The sequence below is a fragment of the Tachysurus fulvidraco genome, chromosome 2 (assembly GCF_022655615.1).
Source record: "Tachysurus fulvidraco isolate hzauxx_2018 chromosome 2, HZAU_PFXX_2.0, whole genome shotgun sequence".
NCBI lineage: Eukaryota > Metazoa > Chordata > Actinopteri > Siluriformes > Bagridae > Tachysurus > Tachysurus fulvidraco.
In genome coordinates this window covers 9,009,535-9,021,662 of record NC_062519.1, presented here as the reverse complement: position 1 = coordinate 9,021,662, position 12,128 = coordinate 9,009,535, and the positions used below count along the sequence as shown (strand labels likewise).

At 36.5% G+C, this 12,128-nt stretch overlaps 1 protein-coding gene across 12 annotated transcripts in view; it reads left to right on the top strand.

The window, feature by feature from the left end:
• The window catches only part of atp2b2 (ATPase plasma membrane Ca2+ transporting 2), a 159,450-nt gene that overhangs the window by 111,774 nt on the left and 35,548 nt on the right, over positions 1–12,128 (top strand). For 9 of the 12 annotated variants that reach the window (XM_027165455.2, XM_027165456.2, XM_027165458.2 and 6 more), the window contains exons 4-8: positions 4,115–4,372; positions 5,415–5,540; positions 7,313–7,438; positions 9,029–9,061; positions 11,842–11,934. In XM_027165455.2, coding sequence (XP_027021256.1) covers positions 4,115–4,372; positions 5,415–5,540; positions 7,313–7,438; positions 9,029–9,061; positions 11,842–11,934 — 636 coding nt within the window. The remainder of the gene's footprint in view (positions 1–4,114; positions 4,373–5,414; positions 5,541–7,312; positions 7,439–9,028; positions 9,062–11,841; positions 11,935–12,128) is intronic. The other 3 variants (XM_047809995.1, XM_047809999.1, XM_047809992.1) reach the window with 2 other exon arrangements.

The following is a 12,128-nucleotide window of genomic DNA, read 5'->3' as shown; positions in this document are numbered from 1 at the left end:
ATCAGCCCCTGTAGTGCTTAGCTCAGTGATGCAGATATAAAATATATGACTAATAAGATTAAGGAATCTACTTGCAGCAAATGTGCAAGAAAACAAATTAGTACCATCATATTTACTTTTTGCTTCTCTGCGAAAATGCAGACATTTCAACAAATCAGGAGCTGGCTGCCTTTTGCATATTATTATGTCCATCCTGACACTACCAGCTCCCAAAAAGTGCAAATGCTTCAAACTTTTTTGCTGAGCTATACTATAACACAGCTTCAAAGCACATTTTTAAACTTTTTCAAGTCTTCAGCTAAAGACAGAAGCATTAACACTTGTATTAGGATCATTACACTAATTCCTCTGCTCTTTCATTTAAAATACACTTCAGTGCCTTTTTACCGATTTCTACAGTAATAGATTTAGAACCCTTGTACATCTGTGACTGTAAGCTTGACCTTGTGAAAAAAGGAGAATTCATTTGTTTTCTTCTGGAAGAAATTTGAATTAACAGTTTATTAAAAGTCATACATAAAATATAAAAAGTAATAACTTTTTATTATTATTATTATTTTTTTTTAATAATTAGACCATTGCAGTCATTTTATAAGTAGCAGGTGAGGTTGCTAAATAATACTAACATTAATCTGCTCTCCAGAGATCACAAGTTCAAACACAGATGATGCCGCAGCTCTTCTAGGCTGAGAGCTGAGACAATAAAATGGAGGGATGGCATATTCTCTTTTCCCTTTCAGTCAAATTGACACTAACCAACCATAGCTATATGTGAGGTCATGTATGCGAAAGATACCAGAGATCCTTCTATAGTGTTATGCTGCACTGTGACATTGCATAAGCAGCAGATCAAAAAGATTCATGTGTCTCAGTGGAAGCATGTTATTCCTCACCTCTCTGATTGGTAGCTGTTGTGAGAGCTGACAGCTGAGTGAGAATTGGCAGGTGACCAAATTAGGGAGGGAAATGGAGGGGAAAATTTTTTTCCAGACTTAATGGTCTAACGCATAAACACTGCTATGCCTAAACTAACAAATAGCATTTTTACACCTGTAGTTAACTAACAGTCAAGATTTAATAGTGAATCCTAGTCGGAAGTGGAAGATGATGGGAGCATAAATGCTGTTGAGTTAACTAAAATGACCTTTGACAATGATCCCACCACTGGTGAATGTGCCATAACACAGAGGAGATTATTCTGTGCTATTAGACAAAGCGCATGTTGTTCTGTTATTATTACCTTGAGCACGCTTAGTATTTCTGTGGTCTGCATTTATATTAAAAACAGATAATAACCAGGACTGAGACCCAGTTTGTAGCTATGTGTTTGCCAAGGGTGCAAATTCAATGTCAGAGTTCTTAATGTGATGAATCACTAATCACTAGCAGTCACTAGTATACAAGCTTCACGATATATATTGGTTGCAAATTTTTATCAAAATATTGACCTATTGGCAGAAGCCTTCAGCATAATTAGAGGTACTATAGAAGTTGTGCAATATGGCAAAATATCACAATTCTTGATCATTTCACTATAATTTTGAAATATATTTAGTAGTACCACATATCAATTTTGACCAATAGCTGAGATTTCTTTTAACATGAGTCTTATTAAGCAATTACTGGGTGAATAAATATCTTGTACAGATAACAGATCACACTTAGCTTGTTTTAATATCTTTCAGTCTTAGGGAGTAATTGCAATTCGCTCTTTAATGCCCATTCTTACCAGTTAATGCCCATTCTTACCAAGCATATGTGATTCAACTTATCAGCTTTTTTTTATATCTTAATGTCTGCAGCTGGAACACCTAAAATTGTGCAGATGGGCTATTGATCAATTTTGTGACTGTGGGACTATTGAGAAAAGTCCTTCAGATGAATGTTTATAAATTTGTTGATTTTCATAGCCCTATAGCTCCCATGTGTACACACACCTGGATCTTAATACTATTAGAAAGATCAGGTGGAGCATGGGAAGGGCTTCTCTAGATCAATCAGTATTGTTTATAGTGCTTGTGATAGGTTAAGTATTTTAAAAATAAATGAATAGAACATGTTGTTCTAATCATTTTGAATAGAACAACATGTTTAGAGTGTTTTTTATATACTGTAGCACAAAGGCTAATTTAAGCACTTGTCATGGCTGTTTTTTAAGTGGCATGTCATTCAGAGAAAGCAGCACAAATTTATTACTCTGTGTTTTATGTGTCTGTGCTGTAGAAAACTACAAAAAGGAAATTGTCAGGTTGGCTTTGGTGCTGTCCATGGTGCTGAAGTCTGGACAGTGGGTGTTAGTGCTATAGCAAGGCATCACACAGTCATTTTAGGATTTTGCAAATTTGTGGTTGCAGAAAATGATCACAAATCCATGTTAAAGCAAACTATGTGATATTTGGAGGAGCTTGTTTGCTTGTTTTTCTACATTTCTGTAGGTTTTCCACAATGAGATGTCATTACAACCCACATAAAGCCAACTCTTTGATTCATGTGTTGAACATGAGTACAGCTCTTATGGAAAGTAATTACATTTGTGTCTTCAGTGATAGAAAAAGAATCGTGTGCTTGCAGTTTTATCAATTTAAGAGGAAAACAAAAAGAGGAAAACAAAAAGACACAAAAACCTTCAACAGTCTGGATACTGCCATGCTGAAGGGAAATACACACACACATACACACACACACACACACACACACACACACACACACACACACACACACACACACACACACACACACACACACACACATCCCTAGACACACATACATACATACATACATACATACATACATACATACATACATACATACATACATACATGCATACACCTAGACACACATACAAACATACATACATATGTTTTCTTGGAATTTTCACATACAAATTACACTAAATGAGGGGGGCGCAGTGGCTTAGTGGTTAGCACATTCGCCTCACACCTCCAGGGTTGGGGGTTCGATTCCCACCTCCACCTTGTGTGTGTGGAGTTTGCATATTCTCCCTGTGTCTCGGGGGTACTCCGGTTTCCTCCCCCGGTACAAAGGCATGGTAAGTTGATTGGCATCTCTGGAAAATTGTCCATAGTGTGTGAGTGAATGAGTGTGTGTGTGCCCTGTGATGGGTTGGCACTCTGTCCAGGGTGTATCCTGCCTCGATGCCCAATGACACCTGAGATAGGCACAGGCTCCCCGTGACCCGAGAAGTTTGGATAAGCGGTAGAAAATGAATGAATGAAAAATTACACTAAATGGTGTAAAACACACTGAAAATGGCAGCCGAGCTTGTTGATGAAAGGTCTGAGGAGACTGGTTTCAGCTGACAGGAATGCTTTCTGCTAAGCAGAAAAGTATCTCAAAACGCAAAATATGTCACACCTGGTGGTGGATCCACAACAACAGCAGAAAACCACATCTGCTTCCATTTCTGTCAGCCAAGAACAAGAGTCTGAGGCTACACTGGTTCACTAATAGCTGAACATCAGAACACTGGAAAGAGACAAGGCAATGTTTCTTCAGTAGTATCCTGTGTGATATAGGAGAACCTAGAGAAGAATTAGCTTTTAACTAATTATTGAGGACTAATCATTATATGGCACTTTTTTTCTTCTTCTAATGAAGTCACTCTTCTAGTCACACCTACACACTCTGTAACAATGACAGTGGACAAAGTTTTAAAATGTCTGAATTCTATAAAATAAATTAATTGTTATTAAAAGTGGAATGAGAAATATATAGGATAGACATCTGGATAGATTTTACAAAAGATTTTGTAGAATGATTTATTTGTATTTCATACAGTTATATATTAACCTAAATGCCTGTGAACATTCTCAGAGATTGACATAATAGAAAATACCTTCTGTGTTTTCTGTGCTTATTATGCTAGTCATGTGCTCATACAGTATGTCAGAAACACTCATCACCTTCAGTCTACACGCTTGGTGCTGACTGTCAGACTGCTAATTGATTACATTTATAGTAACATGTATGATATGTACATTATATATAGAGGTGATATTCATGTGTTTTTGTAAGTGGTATTGAGTGTATAAATAAACGTGTGATCCTAAATTTTTGTGTGGGTAAAACTGTGCTTCTTCTTACATTTCTGTAGCATGTGGTGCTGCAAATGCTGGAGCAGAAGACGAAGGAGAGTCAGAGGCCGGCTGGATCGAAGGAGCTGCCATTTTGCTTTCGGTGGTGTGTGTGGTGCTTGTCACTGCCTTCAATGACTGGAGTAAAGAGAAGCAGTTCCGTGGCTTGCAGAGCCGCATCGAGCAAGAGCAGAAGTTCCAGGTGGTGCGGGGAGGTCAAGTCATCCAACTTCCTGTGGCAGACCTTGTGGTGGGAGATATTGCACAAGTCAAATATGGTATGTATGTATGCACATTTAGCCAAACCTCAGACTGTATCAATCATAAAGCTTTTGGATTAAACTAAATGAAATGACCTGAAATATACACTAAAGATTTATTAGTAATGTACTAACATGTAACATGGTTGGGCCACTGAGTTTATACCCTTTTCCAAATTGCGTTAGGCCCGTTTTTGTGACATACTACTTTTATTACATTTACCAAGCTAATAAGTCATTAGGCCTATGCTTTACACTAATCACTAAGTAGTTATACCATTAATCCTGAACCCTGTACCCCAAGTTTTTTTTGGCTATATTTTATACCATTGAAGTTTATGTTTATGTGGGATGAGGTTGGTCTATTAATTCTAAAGGCCATTATCTAGACTCAGTAAGCCTAGCTTTAAAATAAATCATCTGTTTGTATTTACGGAGTCTATGGAAACTACGGAGTGTATATATTCATTTGGTCTAAGACACTAAGGTTAGTCTACTAAATCAAGGTTTGAACCCATTTTCAGGACACAGTTTGTCCAGTCCTGGGATAACATACCTATATTTTAATTACATTTATTTATTTGTTTGTTTGTTTGTTTGCTTGTTTGCTTGTTTATTTGGCATTTATCCAAAGGATATACTTGCAAAGTGCAATACAAATACTAAAATATCAGATTTTTAATTGAGTTTTAAAAAACATAACATCTAGTGTAAGTACAGATTTTTTATTTAGGTTTGTCTTTGAGTTGGGGACAAGTCCGAGGTTAGTTTAGTGTTCATAGAAGAGATGGGTTTTTTTTTTTGTTTTTTTTTGTTTTTTACCATTTTTTGAATATAGTCACAGATTCTGCTGACAAGATTGAGGTTCATTTCTTTACTAAGGGACAGTCAGTATTGGAAAATATATTTGCCCTATAATGATTGAACTTATCTATCCTGTATTTTGTACCCTTGGGATGATGTTGAAGTTGGTTCACAGATTGTTTTCAAATGGATTATGAATGTGTTTAAAGGACATAGGGATTTGTATTCTCACAGATCTTAATGTTTCTTTTCCAAGGTGACCTACTTCCCACGGATGGAGTCTTGATACAAGGCAACGATCTAAAAATTGACGAGAGCTCTCTTACGGGAGAATCAGACCATGTGCGGAAGTCTGCTGAAAAAGATCCTATGCTCCTCTCTGGTGAGAAGCATGAGTGAAATGTCCAAAAAAACAAAATATGGTATAATATTGACCTTGCTCTCTCACAAGCTTTTCAGAGTTTTTCTTTACACCTGAACAAGCACTAATGATGTGTTTCACTCTTTAATTAGCTTGTGTCTAATATCATGTGCCTGATGTTACTGAATAGCGTACGCTTAATAATATAATATCACATTCTGTTTTTACAAAATCAGTTGTATAAAACATTTAAAATGCACAACATGATTATCATAGTCACACAAAATCAACACTATCCTTGGGCTGGCGTTACCTTTAATGACTTATGATGAAGTCTTGTGTGAAAACAAGAACAAGTGCAGATAAACATGGAGTATTTTTCAAATTAGGAATCATTGTAAATCATGATAAGATTAGCCAATTATAATATTTGTAATGTATTTTGAATGAAAATTTAATACTGATAGATTATATAGGCAAAAGGTAAGCACAAGCCTGATGTTTTCCCCCAGATGTGATTCATCTACAAACTGTTTCCTTCAAGGTTGAATCATACAATTTTCGAGAGATTCATTGTATTCTGCAGCATTAACATTAGCCTTCAGTGGAACTATAGAGCCCCAAACATTTTCCAGCATGACAATGACCCTGTGCACAAAGCACAGAGGTTTTTTAAGGTTGGAATGGAAGACCAGGAAACACAAAGCCCTGACCTCAACCCTAATGATCACCCAAGCTTCATTGTCTGACCTTAAAGAGAATGCAACAAGAAAGCGATTCAACCCTGAAGGGACCCAACTGCAAAACAAGCCATGTATATTGGGTTGTGGGCAGCATTTTCCTGTAGATACCAGCTGTTAAACTGAGCCAGGAGGCATGAATTGAGCCAAAGCACAGAGCTGTGCACTGCAGAAATGCCATGTGTTCTAGACATTTGGACCGAAAATAAACAGAGGATGCATACAGTACACAAAATCTTTGAAATGAGATATTTATATAATTATCTTGCACTTTGAGTGCCAGCTCTGTGTTTTCAGTGCTCAGGTGATCTTATGATTTCTACTCACACTTGGCAAAGATTTTTTTTGCTTTTTTCTCTATCAGCAGATTCCTGATTAGTTAATGAATTGTATGCAGACTGAAAACAAACCAAGTAGCAAACCCTCAGAGGAGGCTTCCACACTAGCAGTTTAGTCCAAATGTTCCCTAAAATCCATGGTTCTAATGTATAATTGGTAATGCTCTCATCCAGAACAGGAAGGTCATCATGGTATCGAACCGGAGACTTCCTGTAGAAAGTGGTGTGAGTTCGGCTACCCAGGAACTGTAGCACGAGTCCAGTGAATGTAAACGCAGTTGTTAATGAAGTAAAATAACCTTTGCATTTGTTTTAGCTGATGATGACCTCATTTCACAATACGTGCACCATGAGTGGTATGGGAACATAGAAGAGGTCAGATGCTTTATTGTGCATAATAGCAACAACATAATAATAATAAAAAATATGGGGAGTCGTGTTGTGATCTCCATACACGTTTGTGATGAAGATAGATCAAGTGATCGATCACACTTGGATTTGAACTGCAGCAAATGACCAGTGTGAAAAAATTAAAATATTAATTTCACACAATTTCAGTCAGCTGGACTAGTAGGTGTGAAAGTGACATTAATTATCAGGAGCTGAACTTCTGATAATTACAAGAGCAAACTAATGGCATCTGGTTGCTGCTTGTTAGCGTACGTGTTAATATAGCATTATTACTCACACTGTCTACGTTTGTCTGGTAACACAGGTACTCATGTGATGGAGGGTTCGGGTCGGATGATGGTCTCGGCTGTTGGAGTGAACTCTCAGAGCGGAATCATCTTTACCCTGCTTGGAGCTGGTGGAGAAGAGGAAGAGAAGAAAGAGAAAAAAGGTACAGTATGTTCCTCGCATGGCTAAAAAAACCCTCTGGTTTCTGTTTTGCCTTGGGTTTTTGTGTAACCCAATTTTGCACGTCTTCAAACTAAATGTCACTGCTCACTAAATAATTACAGTGGTCTTTTTAGTTTCAAAAATGAATTCAAAGTGAAGTTTCTTATTAATACCATTACAAGTAAAAGATAAGAAGGTCAGTTTTAGCACTGAACCACAAAGGGTAAAAAAAAAAAAAAAAAAAAAAAAATCAGCAGTCAATTTCATGCCTGTGAAAATACTGTACTAGGTTTGTATTAAGTCTACAAAATGTACAACATAATGAATTGTGGTTGATCTTGCAAAGCGAAACATTATACAGCGTAGGTAGGTATTGATAAAGCTGTAGTTTGTTAAGAGTTCACGCTAGAACTGAAAATAAGGGACTGAACATATGTTAGACATGTAAGTGAGATTATGATTTATATCAGCAGCGGTTTCTCACAATGGGTAATACACACAGCCTGCTAGCTACCGAGAGTAACACTCTAACATGCAGAGTGAATTATTAAGCTTTTTTGGAAGAAGATTGATATGTTCAAGTGAATATTTCTCATAATGGCTGATGCTTTTTGCGAACACATGAGATAGATGAAGCTAAAAAGTTGTCAGTACTTTCTAACAGTCCAATAGCACTTAGCTAACCAGTAAGCAGAAGTATATTATCCAGAAGGTTACAGTATGTCCAGCTAGTAGATCATTTTTTTTAAGGTTAAACTGTTAAAACAATAGCTTAGTGACTAGGTTGTTGCAGCCGAAGTTAGTTATGGCTATAATCAAAAACCTCATGCTAAGTATACAGACTTACAGACACCCTAAAAGTTTATGTATTAATTATACAACTGATTTTTACTTTTCTTTAAGAAACTTCTTCAGAGGAGGTTCTTCGTTATACAAGCTTTCTGAACATTTACACATACCTTTAAATATATTATGAAAATATATTAAAACATCATGTAGGAAACTAAGGAAGTTAAACCCATTATGTGGCTCATTTGCCTGCAAGTTGGCTTGAAGGGACTCTCATATTAAAAATCTCAAGTTTTGTGTTGACCAGGGTTTGATTCCCAGGACTACATCCAGGTTTGACTTAACTCTGGGTGCAAAAACAAACCTGGGTCTTAAAAAACAAAATGTTTGCTTATGAAACTCTGGAAAGTGCTTTGATTTGAGATCCACTAGATCTTGAGATCAAACCTTTTTGACACAATGACTTTCTTTGTTGCTTAAAAGATAAACCAGTGTTAATGATTAGTCTTCTGCACACATAAGGACTTTTACCTGACTGGGTATAACAGTAACTACAATTCACACTAGTGTGAATGTGAATTTGTATTTTTTTCCTGACCAGAAATGAAATGATCAATGTACAGGAATTTTTCGAATGCAGTGCCACTGTGAGGTCTTTTTCATTCTTTGTAAAATGTACCTCATGGGGTAATGTATAGTGAAAAATCCTACCTTCTGAAGATCGGTAGACCAATGTGATTTACTAATGCTGTGTACCAGTGTGAGGCCTTATGTTCTTGTCATTCTGTAAACTATAACACAGGTCAGGCAATGGAAGATGGCCGACAGCTAGCAGGTAGAGTATTACTCTGTTTCCCCTGGACCCTACTTTACCCCAGGAACAACGAAGTTTCCCTTTAATCCTTTTAATACCCTTTCCCCCCATCCTCAGCACAGCTTCAATCACAGCAATTCTTTACTTAAAAAGAAAATCTTGCCTACTGCACCTTTTTAAGTCCACAGATGCATCCCATCCATATGCCTGCATAGACCTGCTGAGCAATGGGTTGACCAAATCTTAATAAAAATATATTTAGAGCTTACAACTTAGGGACTTGATTTATTACAGTACTTTGGTTTATCTGTGCCTCTGGTTCTCTGAGTGGCACCAGAAGTTGCTTCAGATTTCTAAGTGAATCTTGTAGATGCTGCAACCGTGCTGCTGTAGATATGTAGCACTAAAATACTGTATGTTCTGTCAACAACAAAATTATTGGCACCCTTTATACAAATCACTGAACATGAATAGCACATGGGTTTAGATATTTGGGAAGGCTTTACTGTTTCATTTAAATGCCTATATACCGATTTCCTGGCAATTAAGAAGACTTTTTAGATTTCTTACTTGCATTAGAACATATCCATATAGTGAAATTCTTTTCTTCACAGCTCAATGCCCCAACAGTAGCAGCTTGGTGGATCTCAGGCTTAAACCCCCAACCTACTGATCTATAACCCAGCGCCTTAACCCTTGAGCTGCCTCTTCAAAAAACTTTAAGCTAAACCTGGAGAATAACAGCACTGATCCTTTTACTCTAATGTCTCCTAAGATTGGAGAGATCTTGGATGTTTCTCCATGTCCAACATGTTTAATCTTTTTCATCCTTTAGTTTGTGATGTGAAATCTTCTATTTGATCCTGACCTCAGAATTTTATTAGAGTTCAAATCTAGAGACGGAGGTGTTAATGTGTGTCAGTATGAATGTATATTTAAGGTTATTATCTTAAATATTCCCTTATTTTCAGAATCTTAACTTTCTGAAGGCAGCAGCCAGTTCTGGCAAAATTTTGAATGCCATAAATACCATTTTTTCTAGAGCCCCTGGATTACTAGCTTTTTGTGTATGTTGTCTCCATTTGTTGATTAACATACTATTCATGTTTCTGGAGTTTACACCAAATTTGACCCTGGAAAAAGCCATTTAACACGTTTGCAACCACATATTTGGTGAAAGTCAGTTTAAATAGTTTAGATATTTGAGAGTCGTTTAAAAATATAAAAAAAATGTCTTGAATTTGTTTTAAAAATTTGTTTTGAATTTGTTTTTCTTCAGCTCATTGCTCAGGTTTTTAGTGGTTTTAGGACTTTTTTTTGTATCCGATCACAACCTAGTTAGAACCTAATTAGAATCTTGCCAGATTTATAGAGTCTTTGATGTCGGTTTAAAAAATGAAACAAATAGATTCTCTGGGCCTTTGGAGGAAAAAGAAGCGTCACATCACAGATCCTGCACCATAACTTTAGTGTTTCCTAATAAAACTTTTTTTTGGTGATTTGATGTATGAAAATGGCATTTTCTGCCATGACTTGCAGTTGGACTGTTGACATGGAGGTAGGCGCTGATAGATTTGGAGACTTTGCAACACCTGAATGCTACGATCTTCTCTGTCATGATCCTTGGAAAATGATTTGCTTCTGTAACGTTCCTGTGCTCAGGTTTTTTCTAATTCTTGCCCCAACATCATATACTGTAAGAGCATTATTTGATGTTTAGATATTTTTAAAGCCATTTCCTTATTAATGAAGATTCAAAGACCTTTGCCTTATTTCATGTGTAAATGATGTTATCTTGTTGATGTAAATGGAAAAAATGATTAAGGAAATTTGGTCTCTGTGTTATATCATATTTAATGCCCAGTGAACTAGGAGGCCATGCATAAGGATTTAAGTGTTTGTAAAGACTCAGGAGAAAATAAATTCTAGAGTTACCATTAGTTGTGAAACACATGATTTTCTTAAAAATCAAACAGTTTCAATTAGATTTGAATTCTTTTCTTTTGTTTTCATTATCAATGTGAGATTAAAGTTAATTAACCCCAAAGACCCACCTTTACCACGGGTGCCAATAATTCTGGAGCTGACTATAGTTATTATTAATTTAAAACCCAGAAATGCTTTGATTAAAGTTTAATGAAGTCTTTATAATCAATGAAATGCGATTATATAACACCATGTAATGTAGAAAACAGGTGATGACATTTAATAACATAAATCACGTCTGGTGTATATTATTGCGTATTTGATAAGTACTTTAATTTTTTTTCAACAAAAATAGGCAACAAATTGTAAAGTTTCCCAAGGTGACAACTCTCTGGTCTCTAAAATCTGGTCAATCCTCACTTTTCTGTGCCATTGGTCATTATATTGTTATGTGCCATTGGTCATTATATTGTTATGTGCTTCAGTTTTGTTTTGTGTCTGTTCCATGTGATGTGTCTTATGTTGTGTTACTCATTGATGACGCCATTCCCTTTGACCAGGAGTCTTCAGTCTTGATCTGTAAAGAGATACCGTTTCTGAAGGCTTCCACTGCAGCCAAAAAGGAGCTAATTGATGATTGAAGGGATGAACTGATTAAACTCCTGCTTGGTTGGAATGCAAGCCAGTAGCTATAGCTCTTTTTCAGATGAGACTGAAGACCCTGCTTTACATTCTGTATTCATTTGAAAGCTGCATATTAAAACTGTACTAAATCGTGGTTACGACACTCTTAACCATGTTATTTTTGTTCAATGTTATTTATTTAATTGTTTTTTGTTTTTTTTGTTTTTTTTTGCCCATTTGGTACTCGCTAGACCACACCCATCCCTCCTCCCACCCCATCGCAACAATAGCCACTGATGGTGCTGCAGGTGCAAATGCCCCTGGTAATACCACCCTAGTCAATGGTAGGTTGAGAAGACGTCTGTCACTCCTTTATGGCTTCATCCTTCTATTTGTCTCTTCCCTTTTTTTTCTTTTTTCCCCATGACTTACCTCTTTTGCAGACAGCCGTCCTGCTGCATGCCATCCTGAGTTTGTGACGTCCTCCATTTGTTCCTTCTTTGTAATACTTCTTCTTTGTTGTGTAGTGATAGATATC